Here is a 24,033-nt window from a genome sequence, read left to right on the forward strand (position 1 = left end):
CTGCTTGAAGTAATCATGAGAAATCCAGTTAGGTGTCATCCATTTAGAAAACTCAATCCTGCCTGTACCCACCCCTGCCCTGGTTTGAGTCCTCTGCCTGGAGGCTGAAAGGTCTCTGCACAAGGGGAGTGGACTCAGGGAGGGAGTGTGTGGTGGGTTAGCCATGTCCACTCTTCTCCACTCCAGACTGGCAGTTAGGTTCAGCCCAACGGTCACCTCCAGATGGCATAGCTGGCTCAGATCATCACAAGAGTGGAGCAGAGGACTGGGCTCTAGGGATTTCCGACTGGAGTTAGTGTGGAGTATGGAAGAAGGCACAAAATATGGTGGTGGTAGCAAGGGGCACAGGCACCTTCCACTCCTCTGTAGACTCTCAGGGAGAACTATGTTCTGCAGATGACAGCATCCTGCCACAGACACAGAGGACACCCTAGCACCCTCATGCAAAGATAACGTGACTCTCCAGGAGGTCGACTCTTCGTGGATGCTAACATCCAGGTGGACCTGGGACTCGGGGAAGTCAGGATGTTAAGAGTGGATGGAGGCAGACAGACTTGGGTTCATATCTCAGCTCTATCCCTGATCAGCTGCATATGTCCGATCAGATCACTCGACTTCTCTGTGCCCCAGTTTCCTCATATGTGGAAGGGGGACAATGGTAAGCCCTTCCTTGGAGTGCCCCATAAACGGGAGCTGTCTTCTTTGCTCAGTCTGAACTCTTGGCTGATCACCTGAGGTGGTGGGGAGATTCCTAAGAGCAGCACCTGGGCACCTCCCTAGGTCATCAGCAGCATCCAAAAATCATTGCTGGGGACTCACTACAGCTGCACATTTTGTGCTCTGCAGGCATGATTTCAGAAAGGAAGACCCCAGAAGGACCCAGCAGTTTCCCATCTTATCCTCATGCCATGAGGTCCATATCAGGTGCCCATGGCTGTGCAGCCAAGCCTGACACGGGGTATGTATGGGTGGAAGGTGGGGACTTGCTCCCCCATAGACCCCAGAAACCCTCCTTACAATGGCAGCTAAGCTCCTCAGCGCTGCCTTTGTCAGTAGGACCTGGAGAGCTGGCCCACTCTGTCCTGCCCCAGTGAAGGCCCTTTCCTAATACCAGAATCTGGGGATTTCCAGACAGACTCCTATTCTCCTTGGGTTCCTCAGATATCCTGAGAGGATGCTCACCCTGCCCCTACTACTGAAGGGCACAGATCTGTCCTCAACTGCCAACAAGAAACCTGTTTGGGAAGGTAACTTGAGACTCTCCTATTTGTTACTCTTTCAAAAGCTTTTTTTCCCTCTCAAAGGTCTGCTTGGCAAGATTTTTTAGGCTTGAAGTATTACCCCACCTGAGGGATATGGCATTCACCTGTTCCTCTAGTCCATGATCCCAAGACCTGTGCTGACCTCTACAGCACTTTTGTATAAACCAGAAAGGGCACCACCTCCAGGGAGGAAGGAGGTCCACAGAGCTGCGTCTCTGCATGGACACAGCTGCAGGGGTGCACAGATTCCACAGGGCAGCAATGCTCCAGGGCTCACAGTCAGATGAGCAGAGCATAGGATGGTCTTCAGCCCTATTTGTCCCCATAGCCAACTATCCTTGTGCAGTGAACAACCTGCCGAACTGTATGGAAGAGGCTTCAAGTAGTTCCCAATTAATGGTCTACAGACCCCTGGGGAAGGAGGTGAGGAAATCATTGCAAGACTATCTGCATCATGAAAAATAACATGTTTCACATGTGCTACCAGCACTCAATTGGGTGCTTACTATGGGGCAGGCACTGTACTACATAATTCACATATACTAACTCCATCCAATTCTCAAAATCCTATGTAGTGAGACTGATTCATATCCCCATTTCAGTTAAGGAGACTGAGGCACTGGAGGCCAGAAAACTGTGAATTATGCTATTTCTCAAACGTACTTGGATGCTCTTGTGAATCATAAAATAACTAATTTAACGTATCTACTGAGTGTATACTAAATATACTGAACCAGTCTGATTTAAAAGGCTAATTGAATCCATATGATTCTATCATATTTTTTCAGATAAAACATTTAAATACAGCATTGTACTCCTAAAGGTCTAAAACTTGACCCTCATTATAAAAGAAAAATTGTAGGTTCAAATGGCCTACTCACTCCACATGTTGTATCTGAATAAAGCCAGAATTGTAGACAGCCAAGTTCATAGGCTACATCATTTTGGCTAAAAAATGTCACAGCACAGGCCTGCATCAGGGACAGTGTAAGAAACGGCCCCAGGAACTGTTACTGTTATTTACTGTTTAAAGATATTCTGAAGTAGCAGTTTCTGAGATCACAGATTACAAAAGCCCACAGGAAAAAGTTTCAGTACAAGGGACAGCTCCAATCCTCTTCCAACAGTTTTTCTCTTAAACTCTCAAATGATCCTATTTCCTTCTTTCTGTTTGCTTGGGAACTTGGTGCCAATTTTGTCTTGTCACTTTAGTTGGGTGCACGAAACCTTAGCCATGAATTTTGGCACGAACCTTACCCTCGTGTTATCCTTCAATTTCCTCTTTTGCTGACCCCTTGACACTGGGAATACTTTTAAAACAAAACAAAAAAACTCCACCAGGTAATCTTATAGTGCAGCCTGGAGTTGGCAGCCACTACTTTAGCCACATCATAGCATCGGTTAATTTTTGAGCTAGAGGTTACTTTAGAAATCTTAGGCCAATCTCTGCTTACAGATTCAGCCGTAATCCCAAGCTGTCAACTCTGGTACAAGTATAACTGAGACAGAACTCAGGCCCCCATCCAGCTAGGATTTTTGTCCACTACCCCATGCTGTTCTGACAAATACCTTGGGACGTCTTTGCCTGTCCTCTCCTTCCGGCTTAAGAACCTCGTGTGTCAGGAGAGCAGTGACCAGAGATGTCTCTGGGCATTACACAAAGAACGGAAAGACAATTCCAAATGGCCAGCCCCATCTGCCAAGAGACTTCAATAAACAAGCATCTCTGAAGACCTGGTACCAAGATTATGCTGATGCCTCCTTCTCACGAAAGAATGTCAAGCATGTTTGATACCGGGTCACACACCCCACGGTAGAAGACCAACTGGTCCAAGGACAATGCCATCTATATGTGAATGAACCCAAAACAAAGCTAAGAGTCCTCCTCGGATTGAGGAATTCTCTTAAGTCAAAAGAATCTCCTAATGTGCAGATATCCTATAATTTGGTTGGGGACAGAACCTTCTCTGGAGCCAGACTGCCAAGTTTTTCAATCCTAGCCATGCTACTTACTAGTGTGTGACCTTGGGCAGGCTGCTTAGCCTCTGTGCCTCAGTTTAAAGTGGGGATGAGATTATCTCACAGGGTCCTGGTGAGGATTACATAAATTAATACAGGAGAATGTGCCTGGTACATAGTTGGGCAATGTAGGGAGGGGTACCAGGAAGCAGGATCTAATCCACCCCTTTTGCCTCTCTTCTGATCACCCTCTGCACGTAGGGCAGCCTGCCCAGGGTGGATAGCACCTGCCACCACTCACAGATGTTTGCCAAGCAGGAAGCTTAAGGCAAAAAGCTCTTTTTAAAAATAGGCCCTTTAAATCTGCTTCTCTTTGATGTTCCAGCACGTGGGTTGTAAAATATCAGATTTATTTTTAACCTCACCAGTTAACTTCAGAAATCAGCAACGCCAATGCAGGGCCCTGGGGCTGGAAACCGAGGGCTGCAGTGACTGGGCAGTACACAGGGCTCCCGGCAGGGTGGCCAACAAAGCCACTCGTCTGACTACACTTTACTCAGAAGGTTAATTGGCAAATTTTAACCATGCAAATGTCTTTTGTGGTCAGTGATCAAAGGCCAGGACAACAACAGTGACAATAACAAAACCTGGGCCCCTCGCTGTACTTGAGTTTTTCAAATGGCCAATCCTTTCCAGTCCTATCCCTCTGGGCAGATGTGCCTTCATCCACGACTGGGCATTATCACTGCAGGCCGACCAGGGGCAGGTACCTAGTGTCCTCCACCCTGCACTTCAACTTGCTGTATTGCTCCCTAAGTACTCAAGCAAAACAGACACCCTGTTGAACTCACATCAGGAACATAAACATCCAGGACAACAGCTTCTTCTTGAGAAGACTGCTCTTTGCAAGAGCAGAGAAGCAGGGACACTTTACTACCGTCTATACAATACTTCTGGGCTGCTGTTTGGGGTAGGTGGTTAAGTACAAAATGGCTTATTTTCTTGCCCTATTGTGGTCTTGTGAAGCTTAAAAAACGCCCAGCCTAGAATAGATGCAATACAAGGGAGTGACCTCCAGGGCAGTGCCTGGTGACTCCAACTCGGATTCTCTCTCAACACTGCACAAACACACTGTGGCATTCTTTGTGTTCTTCTCCCTCCTTTCCCCTGTCCTTTCTCAGGAGGTGATTGAAACCCTCCTGGCCACTGCAGGAGCCTGCTCCTATGGTCATCTTACCACCCTGCATGAGGCAAACTAACTGTGAGCCTGCTTTCAACGCTGGGAACCCATATTAGCAAGGACAATACACAGGGAAGGGCTAACAGTTTAGTGATGTTTGGGGTTAAGAAAACTAGCATCATCCTCATTATGGCTGTGGGATCAGACAGATCGGGCTGGAACACTGGTTCTAGAACTTTCTAATTCTGTGACCTCAGCAAGGTACTTAATGTCCCTGATCCACAATTTCCTCATCTGTAAAATCACTTCACAAAGTTGCTATAGGATCAAATGAGAGTGAACATAAAACACTGATCACAGGGCGTGGCACGTGAGAGTGCACAGGAAATCATCAGGGTAGTGGATGCTGTTAGCCACACTACCTTGATATTGTTCCCTTGCAATACAGCATCCATGTGTGTCAAAGTCATCCTCTGCTCACCAAGCCTAACGAAGCACCAGAAACTGTCAAGCACCAAGTTGTCCCAAAGAGGAGAAAGAAGAAGATTGGCCACTGGAGCCACCAAAAAAGTGGGTGTATGGGAGTGTGTGCACACATGCCTTTCTCATCTTTCCGACCTGGTGGGGGGTGTCGAGCATCCTGGGCTTGTTTCGGATTCCCTGCAGTGCCCTGCACAATACCCCACACACCCATAGAGACCTGACCAATGACTTGTCACTTGTGGGACTGGTTGAGAAGGTGGTTAGGGTAGGAAAAGGAAAAAGCATAAATATAATAGTGGTAACCATTTCCTGGGCTCCCTAGTGCATACCAGATCCTTTGTGCATGTTCACTCACTCTTCTTCCAGCCCTAGAAGCCCCATTTTATGGATAAGAAAACTGACGCGTGGAGGGATCAGGTCACTTGGTTTCTAAGCAGCAGAGTTGAATGTGAACTGGATTCTTTCGGATTCCAAAGCATGTGTTTTCCCCACCACACAACGCAACAGAGGCCAAAGAGCAAAGTGGTAAAGAACATGGGCTCCAGAGCCAGACCAGTGGGGTTCAAATCATGGTCTTCCAAGGTCACCTGTGTGACCCTCACCTGTCAAGAATGGAGGATGATGCTATTCACCTTATGGGGCTGTTGTGAGGGTTAAACAAGTTCATACAAAGCACCAGGACAGAGCCTGGCAGGCAGCGAAACCTCCCCATCAACATCAGCTAAGATGACTACCCCAGGCTGCCTCTACAAGGGCAGGAGACCATGATTTTGACTACTGTAGTAACAAATTACCATAAAGTTACCAACACAAATCTATTACCTTATGGTTCTGGAGGTCAGAAGCCTAAAAGGGGTCAGAGCAGGGCTGTGTTCCTCCTGGAGGCTCCAGTGGGAAATCCATGTTACTGCTTTTCTAGTTCTGGAGGCTGCCTGCATCCTGGGCTCATGGCCCTGCCTCACTCCAACCTCTGTCACCACATCCTTTCTGAATCTGACCCTCTTGCCTCCCTCTTGCGAGGACCCTTGTGAATACGCTGGGCCCGCTCAAATAATCCAGGCTTGTCTCCCCATCCCAAGACACTTAATTACATCTGCAAAGTCCCATTTGCCGTGTGAGGTCCCATATTCACAGGCCTTGGGAATTAGGATGCAAACATCTTTGGGGGCACTATTCTGTCTGCCATAGTCAGTAGATGTTCCTGCCGAGTGATCTTCTTGGGATGTCTGTGCTCCCTCAGGTCTCTGACACAAGCAGTTCCCTGAGGATTTCTCTCAAAGGCCCCCCCTGGTGCCTCCCACAGCCCCCAACCCCTGGCAGGGAGCTCCTGGTGCTGACCTGGTCGTCAATCTTCCGCTGCAGCTGGACCACCTTGTTCTCCATGCCCACGTTGAGACGTTTCAGGTGCTCTGCTGAGCGGGCCTCGATCTTGAGGGCCTTCAGCTCCTGCTTGGCCTTAAGCATGCGGAAGGCACACTGGATGACGATGGCCGCGCCCCGCAGCCGCTGAAAGCGCCTACGTGCCACCCAGCCCCGCACGTGCTTCTGGAGGATGGTGGCCTTGTGCTCCATGAGGACCTGGTAGGGACAAGCACACACCTGGTGAGTTTGCACTGCAGGACAGGAATGAGGGACGCTCACACACTGCCTGGAGGAAGGGAGAGCCAAGACTGGCCTAGTTTTAGGAGATGCAGAGAGGACATGCCTAACAAAGTTTTGGTGGCCATTTGTTTCATGAACAAGTTTTAACTAAGTTCTGCAGCAGCCTATCTACCTGCAGAGAGGCAGCTGTTAAACTCTTGTTTTTAGTAGTTTGTTTTACTTTGTTTTATTGGTTAGGGAACCACAGCATAAAAACCTCCCAAGTTGGAGGGACCTGAAGATAAACCCTGCTGGCATCTTCCCATTCAACAGATTCAGCTCCCCTCCCTGGTGATGGGGAGCCTGGGGGATGAGATTCTCTAGTCAGAGTCCATGATGAGCCAATGACTTATAGGTACAAATATGGCTTGTAATTCACTTTCCTTTATCAAGTTACCAACCACTCAGAAAACGAGATTCTCAATGTGTCTACCCTAATGCCTGGCAAAAGAAGTATTTGTGGGATAAATGAATAAACGAGCAAATATGTCCAGTATCACAGCTCTAAGATAGAGCTGGGTTCAAGCCTAGTGCCTCCCAAATGTCATGTGCCCCTTCCCTGAGGACATCACACAGATGTCACTGATCTCCCAGGAACGTTCACAGAACGACCTCCCACTGACCTGGGTTTCCCCATCTTACATCACTCGGTGTCACCCTGGTGTCTGATCACATTTGATTTTTCATGGTCACTTCAGTGTTTTATTAGAAAATCAGACCTTCTCTGACCATAAAAGAGAAAAATGTTCTCTTTAGGAAAAAAGAATATTTTAGACCTTTCCTTCCAATCTGTCCTTCATCCTAGCTTTGGGCTTCAGCTGTATCGGAGTGATATGCTGGAATGGCTGTGTCCTGACTCAAGGCTACTGGGTAACTCGGCTTCGCTGGAATAATGGCCTGGCAGGGAGGTCAGGGTCCCGCTGCCCTGACCTTACCTTGCTGGGCTTCAGAGTCCTAACCCACTAAATGAAGCGGTGAGACCTGATGATACCTCATATTGCCCTCTGCTCTCAAGTCTGAGCGAGCCCAAGACAGGTCACCAGGCTCTGCCACTGGCTGACCAAGTGCCCTTGGGCAGGGGACAGCGTCCCCGAGCATCTCAGCTGTCAAAGGAGCATGACGACACACACCCATCCAACCTATGATGGTTGCTCTCACGTGTGGACTTGCCAGGCCTCACGGTGCCCAGATTAAACACTGCTTCTGGTGTGTCTGAGGGCGTTTCTACAGTAGGTGAGCATCTGAATGAGGGGACTGTCCTCCCTGCAACGTGGGAGGGCATCATCCCTAAGGGCTCAAAGAGAACAAAAGGCAGAGGGAAGGGGAATTCGCCCCTTTCCTCCTGCCTCACTGCTTGAGTTAGGACATCATTTTCTCCTGCACTGGGACTGGGATTTACACTACTGGCTCCTCTGATTCTTAGGCCTTCAGACGTGGACTGATTTACACCCCTGCCTTTCCTGGGCCTCCAGCTTATAGATGGTAGATTATGGGACTTCCCAGCATCCATAACCATGTGGACAATTTCCTGAGAGTCCCCATATTTGTACACACACACACACACACACACAGTCCATTTCTCTGGAAGACTCTAATATACTATACTTTATGGGACTTTGAAAGGACTCAGTGGGAGCAAAGGCGCCAAATCACTTAGAAGAAAGTTAGGAGCACACCCACAATGTTCGTGGTGGCGACAATCCATTTGCTGCTGCTTTGACTCCCAGTCTGCAGCCCCTGAGTCTCCGGGGCAGGGCTGGCGGGGTGGGGGGGGGGGGGGGAGTGGCTACACACCTGCTGGTAGATTCTCCGCACGAACATGCCCCGAGTGAAGGCCTGGATGGTGACGGTGGCCCTGTGGACCCTCTGGTAGGCCAGGCGGGCCCTCCGCATGCGGTACTGCTTCTGGAGCATGATGGCTGCTCGCGTCCTCCGCAGATGCTCGGCCAGCCTGGGGAGGGAGAGCGCAGGCGGGCCCTGCTGACGGAGGCCTGGGAGCCGTGTGTGAACGCAAGCCATGTGCTTGGACGCTCCAGGCTGAGCCCATGTTGATCACGCTCTCAGGACACAGCAATGCCACGGGCACCTGGAGCTCAGGCCCTGAATGGCAGCATGAGCATCTTCCGTGTTGTCTAAGAGGTCTTCCCAAAAGTTTAAAGCTCAGTCTGAGCCTCCCAAGCCCTGCTCACTCCCCCTCCCGTGAACCCCTCACACCAACCTGGGCAGTCCCCACTGACACCACGTTTACGCTTCTGTCGGTCTCCGGTACCTCACTCAGCTTGGAGGTGCCAACAGCCAGCTCTCAATCATGCCCCCCATATCTAGCAAGGGCCAGGCCTGTAGGTGCTCGGTATATATTTGCTGAATGAATCAAACCTTCACAGGCCTGCACCCTATCTCCCTGCTCTCTCATCTCCCCTGCCCTTTCCGTCTGGGACGCATGAAGCATGGACATCTCTACTTCCTTGTTTCGCTTCTCCATTCCCCACAACCCCCAAGTAAGACAAAGTTAGTCTGACACTTCTTACCCTTCAGGGCTTTGTTTGATGCCAGGTGCATAGTAAGTGTTCAGAAACTCAGAGTATTAAAAGTTAGAAAGGCTCTCAGAAGTCCTCTAGCAGAGGAGGAGGGAACCCACCAGCCCCACCCCGCGTGAAGGGAGTCTGGTTCGACAGTCTAACTCTTCGTAGGTACTTTCTCCCTATGTGGGCCCTGCATGTCCCCCGGGGCACGAACTCCCGCAGGGAGAACACAGGCCAACTCTGTTTTAGGTTCTCCCTGTCCTCTGGGTAAGACAGAGTTGCACACACAGGGGCACTCAGCAATGACTTGGCTTACGGGCACAGACTGCTGATGGTTACTTAGCGTTGGTGCTACTGACAACTTTCTATTTCTATAGCTTTTGTTCCAGAGATCATCTCTTGGTGATTCAGAGGTGATCAGTGGCATTCGTCATCTCTGGTTAAGCCCGGGGAAACAGCCTACAGCAAGGATGTGAAGGCCAGCATGAGCAATCTCGAACATTCGGATACAAAGGATGCCCGATCTGGCTTGTAACTCAGGGGCTTTTTTTCCTTTTAATGTTTCAGCAGAAGTGACTGAACAGCCACTTGTCAAAGTTTGACTTCCAAATGCAAGACTTCATGGAATAAGGAAATCCCTACATCGTGAGCTCGTGGATCTAGAACGAGGGGTGGGTCTCGTGGGAGGCTGTGTCCCACGTGCCCTCTCGGTGGAGAGGCTTATCGACCCAACGAGACCAGGTGGGAGGGAAAGTAGTTTGGGCTGCATGGCTCTGGGCTGCTCTGCCCCTGCATAGCCACCTGTGGCTAAAGTCATACCCTTCAGTACTGGCTCCATGCAATGAATCTACCTAAGGACCTTCCAGGATCTTTCCAGCTCTCATTCCCAAACTCCCGGGGGATTTGGAAAATGATGCTATAAAATAAAGAAGCTTAGTGGAAGGGGTGAAGGCTGAATTGGTCTTTTTTTCTAAAAGAAGATTACTTTGGGATTTAGGCAAAGGGAAAATAGTGGTTTTGTGGCACACAGGGCCCATCCTAGATTAGTGCTGGTGGGATGGGGACAGACTGGGAGAACCAGGAGACTTGGAGTTAGACTTACTCCCTCAGGTGAGAAGGAGCACAGGAGACATGTACCCAGTTCCTGAGAGAAGCTGGGTGCAGAAAGAACCACTCTAATCAGGCTGAGGGAGGCCAACCAACCAAGTCCCGCTCCCCCGCGACCTGACACACCAGATGTGCCCCAGTTTGGCTCACCTTCGGGCCAGGAGCCCTCGGCAATACCGCTGCAGAGTTAAGGTAGTGGCCTTCAGCCTGCGGTATTTCACCTTCTGCAGCCAGCCCCGGACAGTTTTCTGGATCATGATCGTGGCTGCCCGGAACTTGTCAGCCCGAAGCTTCTCCAGGTAAGCCACCTGGCCTGCCCGGAAAAAGATCTTGGTGCGGCCAAACTGGAACTTGTCGGGATCCTTCACAAAGCAGGGAGGGGAACATCAGTGAGGTAACACACCCTACCATCCAGTTCTTCCATGCAGCGTTCCCTGGTCAGAGCTTGGATACCCCTGCTCCTGAGACACACGCCAACTCTCAGCATTCACTGAACAGACACTAAGTCCCTACTATTAGACATGGGGTTACGGTGTCCAGGCCGCAGCACTGAACAAGATGCCTGCTGTCAAGGCAACTGACATCATGGTGAGAGGAGAAAGGCAAGCAAACCAAGGCAAGGTTTTCAGGCAGCGAAGATTCTGAAGACAGTAAAACTTGGGATTTAAGGGTGGGATGGGGATGCTTAAATAGGGTAATCTAGGAAGGCGTTTTTATGGAGGTGGTATTTGAGCAAAAACCTAAATAAACTAAAGGAGGCATCCCCAGGAGAAGAGTAGAGCAGATGCAAATGTCCTGTGGTAGCAAAAGCTGGGTATGTTTGAGGAACAGAAAAGTCAAGGAGGGTCAAGTGTGGGGGCAGAAAGAACAAATCACCAAAGGCCCCGCAGGCCACAGTACACAACTGGGATGGGAAGCCCCTGGTGGTGCTCTGAGCAAGGAAATGACCCGCTCAGATCATTTTACAAAGATTATCCTCAAATGGCCACACCATTGTATGCATAATCTCAGATTGCATATAGCTCTCCAAAGAAATTTTATTTGACTTCAGACTAGGTTTTGAGATTTGACATATAATTACTGTCTTAATTGTATCTAATTAGGTTAATGTTAATTACCTTTCCCTGTGCTCACCCCTGTGGCTAAGGAAAGACGACCCAGCAGTGTGCTTGCAGACAAGCTGGGGTAGATGGGGTAGAGCACTTGATAGTTAACCCGCTGTAACTGAGTGCTCTTCGTAGAGAAACTCCTATCTAATTTTGTTCATCGGCACGAAGACCATAAGGAAGAAGTAATGAGCCAAGGTCTAAGAAACACACACACACGATAGAATGTCTCAGGTTGACAAACAGCTCTGAAATAATGCTGAATCACCACGTTTTACAGGTTCCTCACACAGGCAAGATGGAACTGCCTAAGCTGGGACACAGCGTCCAGCTGGACGGTCGCCGACTGTCCCCATTCACAGCCAGGCCGCAGGCGAAGCTGGGAGAGGTTAGGTGTGGGCCTGGTCCTCATCCCTGCCTCTGTTCAGGGCCATGTGCCCAGTGGGCCCTCAGCACACGCTGGGAGGGATGGGCTGGATGAGGGGAGAAGCCCCCAGGCAGCCGAGGCTCTGCCTTCATCACTGCCCTACTGGCCAGGGCTCCCTCTCAGTGAAGAGGGGCTAGGGAGCAAAAGGTGGGTGGCTCAGCCCTCACAGTCTGGAAAGACGCCTGGCAGCTCAGGCTTCAGCAGAGCCAGGGCCTGGGGGTGTCTGCTGTATCCCAGGAACCAGAGCACACACGCTTGTTTCCTCTTCTGGAAAAACCACCAGGAAGGGTATGACTTGGTCTGCAAAGCCACTGTTTTCACAAGTAAGGGTCCTTCTGAAGGTCCCACCTGCTGTAGCCAGTCACCACTAGCCTGATGGCCACTCTCTCCTCAGCCCACATGTCTGGGGCACGTCCCCTACCTCAGACCTGCTTTCTCTAACCCTCGGAACTTGCTGATGACACCGTTCACATACCACTCAATCAGGGGTGATCTTCTGAGAGCTCCTCTTAAGAATCGTAGACTGAGGGGGCAGAACGGAATCTCAGCAATCCACCCCAAGGCACTCCTTTTACCTCACGGATGCCAAGACCAAAGCCTGGCATGCAGGGACTCCCTCTAGGTCTCACTGGAGACATCGAGAGGCAGGACTCCCAGGCCAGCGGTCTCTCATCGCACCACGCCCCCTCTGCAACACCATCTCCTCTCCGCACGCCGTGCACACATATTTCCTTACGCTCCCTGGACTCCCAGCGGACGCTTGCTAATATTCTGCTCCCCTGTCACAATCAAGGCTCAGGTCTCCATAATCTGATTCCCTCTGGTGGGGTCTATAATCACACCAGGTACTAGCAGTCCTGGAGGGCAGGACGCATGTGTTATGCTCTTTTATAAGGCTCACGATGAGCGACCATTCTAGGTTAGAGTACGTAGAAAGGATGCAATACACGCTGGTGGGATTAAAGAATAAACACACTCCAGTAGGGGATGAAGGGCATTCCTACAATCCCTGTAGGAGGAGACAATCACTCATGAACCACCTCATGAAGCTGGCCCCAGCCTCCCTCCCATTAAACTCCCAGCTATTAAGCACCTGTTGCCTGGCCCACATGCCACCGGCTTCTCTCCTTGTCACTGTGTTCTAAAATGCACTGGCACTTGCTTGGTGCTGGCAGGTGCCCTTCTAGGCTAACATGTAGCTTCACCCTAGATAGCACTGGTGACTAGAAGATGAGGCCCCAAAAAGGGGAGGGATACAGGAAATACAAGGTCCCCGGAGAAGTCTTGAAGCACTGATCCCTATTCTTTCTGCAGGAAAGGTTAATTATGCACAGTGACATTAGTCAATCAGACTGGCTCAATGGGCACTGTGATTCAGAGTGGCTGGGGGGTGTTGAGCCGGTCCAGCTGTAACACCTTGGGGAACTTTTATTGGCTTTCTATACTTCAGTCTCCTCATCTACAAAATGAGAAAGACGCTTGCATCCCCCTAAGGCGCCATGCGAGGACTAGAAGAGGGATGTGAAGGGTTAAAGTGACTCCTAAGCACTTCATAACCGTGAGCTATTAGTGGCAGGTGACAGTCGTGACTGCCCCTCCCCCAGCTGGGAACCCATGCAGCCACCTGCACAAACTCAGAGCTCCTGTAAGAACCAGTCATGGTGCCAGGGACACAACAACGGGATCCCTGACATTTGTGTTCATCGTCTGGTGAAATGACAAACTCTCAACTGCAAGACAAGGGGGTAGGTAAATGCAATAATGGAAGACAGAAACGGAGTGCTGGTGGCCAAAAGAGGACGAGGGTCGCTAACTCCTTCTGGGAGATCAGAACAGGCTTTGCAGACCAGAAGGCATTTTAAGAGCCCAGTCGGGAAGGAGGGTGGAACCTAGGCAGACAAGGGGAAGAGGAAGAAAGTCCTTCAAGCAAAGGAAACAGCACACATTCATACAATTTTCGTTAGGGAATACACTTAGTTCATTCCAAATGCTCCAGCTGTGATCGGCTCACTGCTTATAAGCAGGGGCTGGGCATTAACACAAAGACTGTCCTCTGCAGTAAAGGATACATGTGTCTGCAACACAGGACACCATGCACCAGGCTTCTGGTCAATGGCAGGCTATTTATTAGTGGCTTACTTTTAGGAAGTCTGAAGTTATATGTGAATTTTTTTTTTTTTTAATGTGTGTGTGTGTGTGTGGCCCGGGGGGGGTGGGGGTGATGCCCTTTACACCTACAATGTGTGAGAGTGAACTGTATTTAAAATTGAAAATTTTTTGATCTAGTTCTCTCCACTACGTTACCTTTCGAAAGGGAAGATGTTTGATGTAATCTAACCCTTTATCAAGACCATTTTTACCATGTCCTGCTAGAATCCCTGAATTCTGTGGAGCTAATATTTAGGATACACCCCTCACAAAGGGCCCCAAAGTAGCTCCAGGCTCAAGGCTCAGGTTTGAGTTCAGGTTGTGTTAATTACATCTGTTGCCTTATTTAAAACAAGCCTTTAGGGGAAGGCTGGAGGCCAGCTGTACAAGAAGAAGATAGGAAAAGTGCACCTATTTTCCCAAATGCTGACTTCCAAGCTGTGCCTGGGCTAGGTCAGAGCCCCTGGGCAGGTGTGCGGTGTGGGCAGATAATATGGAGCCTCAGGCTTTGGAGAAGCCAGAGCCACAGGCCAGTAGCGGCTTCATCACAATATGTACACACATTTTTACTTTTTACACGTGCCGAGACGTGAAAAAAGTCCGCTATATACGTGAAGGGACTTCTCTTTTAAAGTCGCTGATGTTGGAAAATGGATGAGCATGTCAAACAGCTTTAATGAGAAAGACGAAGACCACGAGGGCTGATCACTCCCCCAATTCCCAAGGCATTCCGGGTAAGCCTCCAGGGGTGCACCAGCTCACCTTGATGAGGCTTTCCAGGACAGATCTGCAGATGGCCTTTTTGTCTGTGTTGGCGAGCTCTCTCTTCTTGACCAGCACCCGATACCGGTTGAAGAAGTCGTGGTAGGCCCACCTGGAGGGAAAGCAGGTGCGTCAGGTGGCATGGCCTGCCTCCCAGCCACGGAAGGGCCGCAGCCATCTCAGTGCCCCATAGGGTCGCTAGTCCCGGCATAAAGCTGTTCTCGGAGCAGTAAAAAACCATTCCTGGACATACTGTCTTCCTCCAATGTGAGAATTTCAGTGTGTGGCTGACTTATACAGTCATGAGTGGAAGAGGGAAAAGGAGGGTTTTGAGGTCTCTCTGGGAGGACTGACCAGAGGCCGGACCACTCACGGGGTTTCTGCCCAAGCACGGAGCTCCCCTTGGCTGCTAGAGGAGGAACCTTGCCTGGGACACAGCTTGGTTTTAAATTTTTTTTTTCCAACTTTTTTTAAATTTATTTTTGGGACAGAGAGAGACAGCATGAACGGGGGAGGGGCAGAGAGAGAGGGAGACACAGAATCGGAAACAGGCTCCAGGCTCCGAGCCATCAGCCCAGAGCCTGACGCAGGGCTCGAACTCACGGACCGCGAGATCGTGACCTGGCTGAAGTTGGACGCTTAACCGACTGCGCCACCCAGGCGCCCCCACAGCTTGGTTTTAAATGCTGGCTTTCTCTCATAAAGCTAGTACTTCTCGTTGAAAACTTTTTTTTTTTTAAATATATATGAAATTTATTGACAAATTGGTTTCCATACAACACCCAGTGCTCATCCCAAAAGGTGCCCTCCTCAATACCCATCACCCACCCTCTCCTCCCCTCCCACCCCCCATCAACCCTCAGTTTGTTCTCAGTTTTTAACAGTCTCTTATGCTTTGGCTCTCTCCCACTCTAACCTTTTTTTTTTTTCCTTCCCCTCCCCCATGGGTTCCTGTTAAGTTTCTCAGGATCCACATAAGAGTGAAACCATATGGTATCTTTCTCTGTATAGCTTATTTCACTTAGCATCACACTCTCCAGTTCCATCCACGTTGCTACAAAAGGCCATATTTCATTTTTTCTCATTGCCACGTAGTATTCCATTGTGTATATAAACCACAATTTCTTTATCCATTCATCAGTTGATGGACATTTAGGCTCTTTCCATAATTTGGCTATTGTTGAGAGTGCTGCTATTAACATTGGGGTATAAGTGGCCCTATGCATCAGTACTCCTGTATCCCTTGGATAAATTCCTGAAAACTTTTTTTTAAAGTTTGTTTTGAAAGAAAGACACACAGCATGAGTGGGAGAGAGGGAGACAGAGAATCCCAAGCCGGCTCCACAATCAGTGTAAAGCCCGACACAAGGCTCGAACCATGAAACTGTGAGATCATAACCTGAGCTGAAACCAAGAATCGGAAGCTTAACTGACTGAGCCACCCAGGCACCCCATTTACATGCAGAAAATATACATCAGCAAATAAAAGTTGGCCTTATCCTAACCCCCAGCGACACTACCACTCACACATTTTGGTATACGTTAGAAGAAATCTTTTAATTTTGACGTTTGTTTTTGAGAGAGAATACGAGCAGAGAAGGAGTAGAGAGAGGGTGACACAGAATCCGAAGGCTCCAGGCTCCTATCTGTCACAGAGCCCGACATAGGGCTTGAACCCACGAACCACGAGATCATGACCTAAGCTGAAGCTAGATGCTTAACCGACTGAGCCACCCAGGTGCCCCAGAACCATCTTCCTGCCCAAAGCAGATTTCACCTATCATTTCTCCTGTTTCATTAATGTGAGCCCACCATGAGGTATTCAACTCCCAATTAAAAACAAAACAAAAGCAAAAAACCCAGAGCACTCACAATCCCGCCACCTTTTCAGTAATTGTGCTTTGGTATGTTCTGGAAGGGAATCTTTCAGAAGGCCTCAAGGCTGTCTCTCGGCCTCTGAGGAGCTCTCTACTTAAATCTTCCTTCACACAGATGTTCACTCTGACCCTCCATGCTCCTTCCGTTTCCAGCTCACAACCTCCTCACATCACACATTCTGTTTCTACACAGTTCTACTCTAAGGGGACAGAATTTCCCATCTGAATCCCTCTGCAGGTGAGCTCGGCCATCCGTCCCCATCGGTTCTGCATCCTTGGCAGAGGCGTCCGTCAGCCCCAGCTCGCCCCGTCAGAGGCATCAGGGGCTGCCATACACGCCCTGTCCGTGGGAACACACGCGGTTCTCGTCGCCTGTTTGGAAATCATTTAGGTGCTGCCTCCAGATTGTGCATCTGAGGCCTGGCTGAGTGTCCAGTGAACTCATTCATCTCATTCTCATGTGTTACTTGGGGTGGGGGGCGCCTAGGCAGCTTGGTCGGCTGAGCATCTGACTTGATTTCAGCTCAGGCCATATCATCACCGGTTCTTGAGATCGAGCCCCACATTGGGCTCCGTGCTGACATGGACCCTACTTGGGATTTTCGCTTTCCTCCCTCCCTCCCTCCCTCCCCACTGCATGCATGCGTGCTCCCTCTCGTAATAAATCAACATTAAAAGATATTTACCAAATAAAAGTTTTTCAAGAAGTATTACTGAGGAGTAAATGGATTGTACCCCTTTCTCCTGAAGCACATTTGCCTTGAAATGGGGTCCTCCAGAAGTTTCATGAGAAAAACGGAGCACGGTGGAGTATCAGGAACTCCTGCTGGGTGGTGAGCAGGGCACGCTTGGCAGGCTGGTTCTTTTGGAGCTCCTTCTTGTGCTCCACGACCATCCACCAGCGTGGGCCTCCCTCGGGTCCCCCTCTCCCTCCCGGGCCATGCTCCTCAGCACCCTGGGGGGCAAAGGGAAATGGAGACCAAGCTCCCTGCCTCTCCATCACGTCCATCACCTTCCTTGGTTTGGTGGCAGGTGTCTAACAAAGCTACGGGTATCGGAGAGGGTGTCAGCCTAAGAGCAAGTAACAAAAAGCATTCTCCCCTTTACATTTTTTACAGTGTAAAAGTGCTGTTGAGAAGTTCTGCTTTTTATAACTTTTATTGAGATAACTTACATACCATAAAATTTTAAAGTGGACAATAGATTTTAGTATATTTGCAGAGTTGTGCAACCATACCCAATATAAAGTTCCAGAACGTTTTCATAGTCTCCTGCAAAGCTCCCATTCCCATTATCAGTCATTCCCCCCCTTCCTTCGGTGGGAGAGCAGAGAGGTGCTAGGAGCCCCCGAGGCCTCTTGTAGGTCTGGGGAAAGGTTCCTGCTGCCCTTATGCCCTTCACTGACTGAGCTCAAGTTGTTTCCTGACCCTCCAGCTGCAGAGGGGCTGTGAACCAAGCCCACCGACTCCCAGGCCATCTCAAACAGGCAGTTTTTATTTTCTTTTGGGGAGAGAGCACAAGCAGGGGAGGGGCAGAGAGAGCAGGACAGAGGATCTGAAGCAGGCTCCGTGCCGACAGCAGTGAGCCCGATGTGGGGCTTGAATTCACAAACCGCTAGATCATGACCTAAGCTGAAATCGGACGCTCAATGGACTGAGCCACCCAGGAGCCCCTAGAACAGGTGGCTTTAAACGTGGAAACATGTAAGACTATCTACCTAGCTAAATGCTGCTTCAGTTATTCCAGTCATGTACCATAAACGTCAAGAAAACTTCTGAGGTCTGACCGATCTCAATTCTGGAGGCCTAGGACCAGAGCTGGAGCTGATAAGCCACAAATCAGATGTGTGTTTTTGACACATGCAAATGTTACCGGACTTCTGAGCTCTTTCTGCCCCAACCCCCAAGTTTTAAAAACAGGCCTCGCTCTCTACTGATACTTCCACGTTGGGCAAGATGCAAACAGAATGATGTACACACAGATAAAGGGCTTTGTGAAGTCTTAAGTCGTCTTCTTCCACTGCCCGCCCATCAACATGTGCCTTGTCACGCATCTGTTCCTGTCCACAGGGAGATGTGGGCTCTCCTTTGAAGCCAACTCAGCACCTTGTGTGTGACTTTCTGCGGGCACCTCCCCCATCCTGCAATACAGTTATTTGTGTACTCACTCGCCTTCTCTCTCCCTACGAGTTTGCAATTTCTCTGGGGGAATAATCAGAGCAGCATTTAGCTGGGCTAAAAACCTCAAACGGTTCTAATTTGAAGATCTCTTAACTGCTGACAGTTCCATAACTCAGGGAGGTTACAGGCTCAAGGAAATGACAAGATGGTAGGCAGATGTGACTGCAAAGACACCAAGGCCAGTACAGAACGAGCTGGGAGTACAGAAGCCAAGAAGCCTGCTCTGACACGGACAGGATGTGACCTTAGGCAAGTCACATCCTGGATTCATCCCACATGGATGTCTCCAAACTGGAGAGGACATCAAGTGCCTTGCAAAGTACCTCCCACACTTTGGTGGCCAAGGAGTTCATGCATGTGGACTGCTTAGAAAGCTTCCCAAAATCTAAGGTCTCTCCCTTCCCACCAAATGCTCTCCCCCTTTTCTTACAAAGGCTTCATTGGATACTGGCACCAGGGTGACACTGATGGGGGAGGAGTGTGCCTGCAGCAGACAGACCATCTGCTGAGAAGGGCTTGGGCAGGTACTCCCTCATGAGCTACCAAAGGGGAATGTGGCCACCATGGGGTCTGGGCACATACAAGTGTCCTTCAGCCAAGGACCCAGAATCAATTGTGGATTCCCTTTTCCATGCAACTCTGTGCTCTTAAAGTCTTTGCATGAAAGGCTCGCTCACTTGTAGAAGGAAAACTTTCCAAGCGAAGCTAAACAGAATACGTGATTAGTTTTCCAAAAGTAGCGTTTCTTAACAGAACTTCCTGATTTGGTAGGAACATCTGGATGGAGGTTTTTTGTGGTCATGTAAAAATTAGCAAGACCCTCTACAGGACCACAGGGTGTCCAGGATTTCCACTTGAGGTACTCTACCACCATGGAATCTCCCTCCCTCAGCGTTTTCACGGAGATGTGGGATACAGAGCTTTATGCCTTCTCCACAAGATAGTTTTCATACATATGTTAGCTTCTCTGCTAGACTCTGGACACCCTTGGCTGGGTAAGGCTACATTTTTAAACTTCTTTGCACCTTTCACGGTATCTTCATACACACTTACATTTTAAAAGAATAAGTATTTTCCTGACCAATGGTTGGAATCCCAACATTAAATCTTTTCTCTTTACTAGCATTTCTCCCAAAGGGCACTATTGGCTTTGGGGCAGGACAATCCTTTTGGGCTCAAATGGACACAAAACATCTTCAGACCATCACCTGCTACTCCATTTGCTGAAATATGCAAAAAATGTTCCCTTTTACAAAATCTTTATTCTAGAACATACTTCTGATCTAGAAAACCACCATCTTGAGAACCAACCCTGCCTACCATCTGCCTCTACAGTGTGAGTCCACTGCTTCCATTCCTGCTCTTTCTGCCCTCCTCAGGTGGCCCTGGACAGTTCCTCCCCCACTCACAGCATGGCTGTGTGGCTCATGGGTCTGGATGTATCCTTTAAGACAATCCCGAGCCCGGCTGCTCTTCCATTTCACATTATTGCTGGTAGAAGAGCTTCCATCCTTAGTCTATTACCAGGCCCCAATAGTGGCCTCAACCCTGGGTTATACAGAGTCATAGTGGCCTCAGGGACAGAAGTCACATTCATCCCAGCTCTCCCTGGATTTGGACTCACAGGCAAGGGGCCTGGCTGAATGTCCTGGACATCAAGGACATACCCTGTGTGTCCCTGGCCTGCTAGGGAGATGTGTAGATCTGGTAAAGTCGTCACAACTGGGGGTGTGATTGCTCCTGGTAAGAAAGGGGAGATCAGAGGCAGAGGCGAGGCTGGACAGACACTTCCTGGTAACCAGCTCCAAGGCTCAAGACAGCACACGGTAAACACAACTGCTGTGAATGGCAGAGCAAACACAGTAAGGCGATGTTTTGGTTGTCTGAGTTCTCATCTAGATACTAGATTCAACCATCTACATGTGGGACATTCTAGAGAACATGTCTCCTTGTGAAGCCCTCCATGGATGAATGTGAACAGATGGAGTGGATCCATCAAAGTGGTAGCACTTTGCACTTCCCTTCTCTTGGATAGATTCCCTCAAGCAAGCCTGGCTGGATTAGACCAACTCTAAGAGTCCCTCCAAGAAGACCAGGGTAGGAGGCTCTATGTCACACGCTCTCTCCAACAGCAGGCCACCAGAAAGAACCCCTGAAGATGGCATGTCAGGTTACCATAGGGCCAAAATGGGGAACCTATTTGCAAGTCTAATCTGACAAACATCTAGCATCTAGAAAACATAAAGGACTCCTACAGCACCAAAGAGACAAACGACCCAATTAAAACATGGGCAAAAAATCTGAACGCATTTCTCCAAAGAGGATACACAAATGGCCAATAAGCGCGTGAAAAGACGCTCAACACCAGTAATCATCAGGGAAATACAATCAAAATCATAGTGGGATACCACCTGACACCCCCTAGGATGGCCATAGTAAAACAAACAATAAGTGTTGGCAAGAATGCATAGAAACAGGAAGCCACATCCATCACCGGTGGAAGTGTAAAATGGTGCAACCACTGTGGAAAATGGTCTGGCAGCTCCTCAACAGGGTAAACCGAGTTGCCATGTGAGCCAGCAATCCCACTCCTAAGTATATAATCAAGAGAAATAAAAATATATGTTCACATAAAAATACGTACGTGGATGTTCACAACAGTATTATTCACACTTGCCAAGCAGCAGAAATAACCCAAATGTCCATTGACCGATGAGTGGACAAAACCTAGGGTATCCTTACGATATGACAGTATCAGGCAACATAGAAGAATAAAGTTCTGGTACGTGTTAAAACCTGGATAACACAAAAGGCCATTTATATGCTTCCATTTGTATGAAATGTCCACAGTAGGCAAATTTATAGAAAGGAAAGGCAAGTAAGTGGTCACCAGAGCTAGGAGGAGGGGGAAGAGGTAGTGACCACCAGTGGGAACAGGGTTTCTCCCTGGGGTGAGAAAACATCCACAATTAGTAGTGACAGTTGTACAATTCTGGGAATATAATGAAAACCACTGAAGGATTTTTTTTTCTTGTACATAAATTACATCTCAATTTTAAAAAGTCAACGTGATGAACAAATGAGATGAGGTTTGTTGGGGGGGGCGCTTTGTAAAGTAATACATAACACACGGCATTTGTCATTATTTCAGCACAGGTATTCGTGGAAGGCTCTGAGTGCCGAAGCAGCAGGGTGTTCACCCCCCACTCATACCACCGACAGCCTGGATTTGCTTTCCCCCTTATCCCCACCCTCTGTCCTGGGCCTCCCAGGGGAACACAGGCTGAGACTTCAAGGTAGCCCCAGGTCTGAAGGAAGGAAACCAAATCCTTCCCCCATAACCGAATTCTTCCCCATTGGCTCTGAGCTGCAGCCAAGATACAAAATGAGGAATGGAAAATGTATTCGGTCCCAGCACTGCCCAGATACAACCCAGCATCTGCAGCTGACCAGTGACCAACACTTGCCTCCAAGGGAGAGTTTCGAGGCAGAGTGCATTCACAAACAAGCTTCCCTGTGGCTGTGATGTGCAGTCCCGGTTGAGAACCATGTGACAGATTGTGTGTGGTCCAAGGAAGGGAGCACAGCTCTCAGGCAAAAGCACCAGAATTAAAGGCTGCAAGATCTTGGGACGGAGAACTGGTTCAGTCTGAAATAAGTTCGTTCTTAGTGGGCTTTAAAATTTTTGTTTTGAGAGAAAGAGAGAGAGCACACATGCACGCACATGCGGACATGTGCACGTAAGCAAGGGAGGGGCAGAGAATCTCAAGCAGGCTCCAAACCCAGCGTGGAGCCTGACATGGGGTTCCATCTCCCCACCCTGGGATCATGACCTGAGCCGAAATCAAGGGTTAGACGCTTAACCGACTGAGCCCTTGGTGGGACCTTTAACAGCAAGGCAGGTAACCACGTGGCTGTTTAATCGTGATTAAAATGGAAAGGTGAACAAAGCAACTTCTCCAGACTCCGCCTACTTCCAAGGTCCTGTGCGGTTTCGTCCACACGGGGCTGAGGGGACAGAGGTTGGCAAGTGAAGTCTTCTCAGAAAGCATCAGTGAGTTCTTCTAAGGTGAACAGGAAATGAATGGAAGGCTTAGGAGGAGTTATGTTTTTTTAAATATAAGCATTGCGTATTCAAGTACCCTCACCCCTCCAACACACATGTTGTGGTTAAATGGAACTTGCTTCGCAAATCCCGTGGGACACAACACTGCTCTGAACCCCACAGAGGGAGCCAGAGGACAGCACAGGAGCCCGGGGATAGTGGCCAAGCCTCTCGTCCAGACAGGGCATTTATCACGGTGCTTTGTGTACGTAACAGACATATTTCTTTGCCACGGCAGTACATTTCAAATTGAATGATGTATTTTAAGTCAGACTCCCAGAGAGCCATAATTCTCAGAGAGATAAAAATAGACAAGTATACTAGTGCCCGAGGGTGGGGTGAGGGCGCCCCAGAGAGCCGCCACTGGCCTGCCAACTTGGTGTCCGGGCTCGCAGGGCTTTGGGGGCATAGGACATGTGTTTGTTTCAGAACAGGGCCAAGCATCCTATGCCCAGGGCATCAGTAGGAAAGGGCTGCCCCTCTGCATGGGCTCCCGGGGAAGTGCCCTCTGGGCATTTTATCACGAGTCCCTGTGACCCTGGGCCATGCACAGTCTTCCTCTTTGGCATTTTCCTCTCTGCAAAGTGGCATGTGCCCTTTGGCCATTGAAGTTGGAGACACACAGGAAAACGTTCTAAGTCCTAACTCCCCTCATCAAAGAAGGCAGGGAAGTTTCCTGCGGAAAACAGCTGGGCAAAGTTGTGGTCACCTGACGAGCTAAACCAAGTGAAATCACTTTGCTGTGTTGAGTCTTAAAAACAAGGAGGTGAGTTCCTTTGGGGATGACTCCCAATCCACTCAGGTCCCTCTGGGCTCAGGAAGGACTCCCCAAGTCAAGGTAACAACATGACTGCTCAGCTCTACATTCTGAGGTAACACGTGAGTCCCTGGTACTTCCTTCAAAAGCTAACCCCCTCATGGGCACGCGTGAGCTGTGTAACACCTCACTTACTTGATCCCCAGACACAGCAGACGCACCTCTCTCCTGGATGAAGCAGGGAGGGAGGTTTTTTTTATTTTTTTTTAAGCCGTGAGGTCACTCCAAATGGTTACCATGATTGGCAGGGGCAGAACAGGGAGGCAAGGGGCAGAGTCAGGAGACTGCAGGTGTGGTAGCTTTGCCCCAGAGCCCTCTCCCCAGCCCTCACCACTGCTCCCCCCCCCCGCCCCCCGGGCCCTATGGCTGGGGAAAGGGGATTCAGATCTAAATGGAGTAGATGCATGATTCAGCTCTACCTCAACACTAACAAAAGTGCCATAAAACTACGGTGCCT

The 24,033-nt window shown here is 49.4% G+C and overlaps 1 protein-coding gene across 3 annotated transcripts in view; it reads right to left on the reverse strand.

Annotated features, from left to right (window-relative positions):
* Positions 1 to 24,033, reverse strand: part of MYO5B (myosin VB) — a 340,620-nt gene that overhangs the window by 56,653 nt on the left and 259,934 nt on the right. For all 3 annotated transcript variants that reach the window (XM_045042264.1, XM_045042265.1, XM_045042266.1), the window contains exons 18-21: positions 14,598 to 14,709; positions 10,305 to 10,516; positions 8,320 to 8,476; positions 6,223 to 6,462 (exon numbers count right to left, since the gene is read on the reverse strand). In XM_045042264.1, the coding sequence (XP_044898199.1) occupies positions 6,223 to 6,462; positions 8,320 to 8,476; positions 10,305 to 10,516; positions 14,598 to 14,709 (721 nt within the window). The remainder of the gene's footprint in view (positions 1 to 6,222; positions 6,463 to 8,319; positions 8,477 to 10,304; positions 10,517 to 14,597; positions 14,710 to 24,033) is intronic.

This window comes from Felis catus, chromosome D3 (assembly GCF_018350175.1).
Source record: "Felis catus isolate Fca126 chromosome D3, F.catus_Fca126_mat1.0, whole genome shotgun sequence".
In the NCBI taxonomy this organism is placed as follows: Eukaryota; Metazoa; Chordata; class Mammalia; order Carnivora; family Felidae; genus Felis; species Felis catus.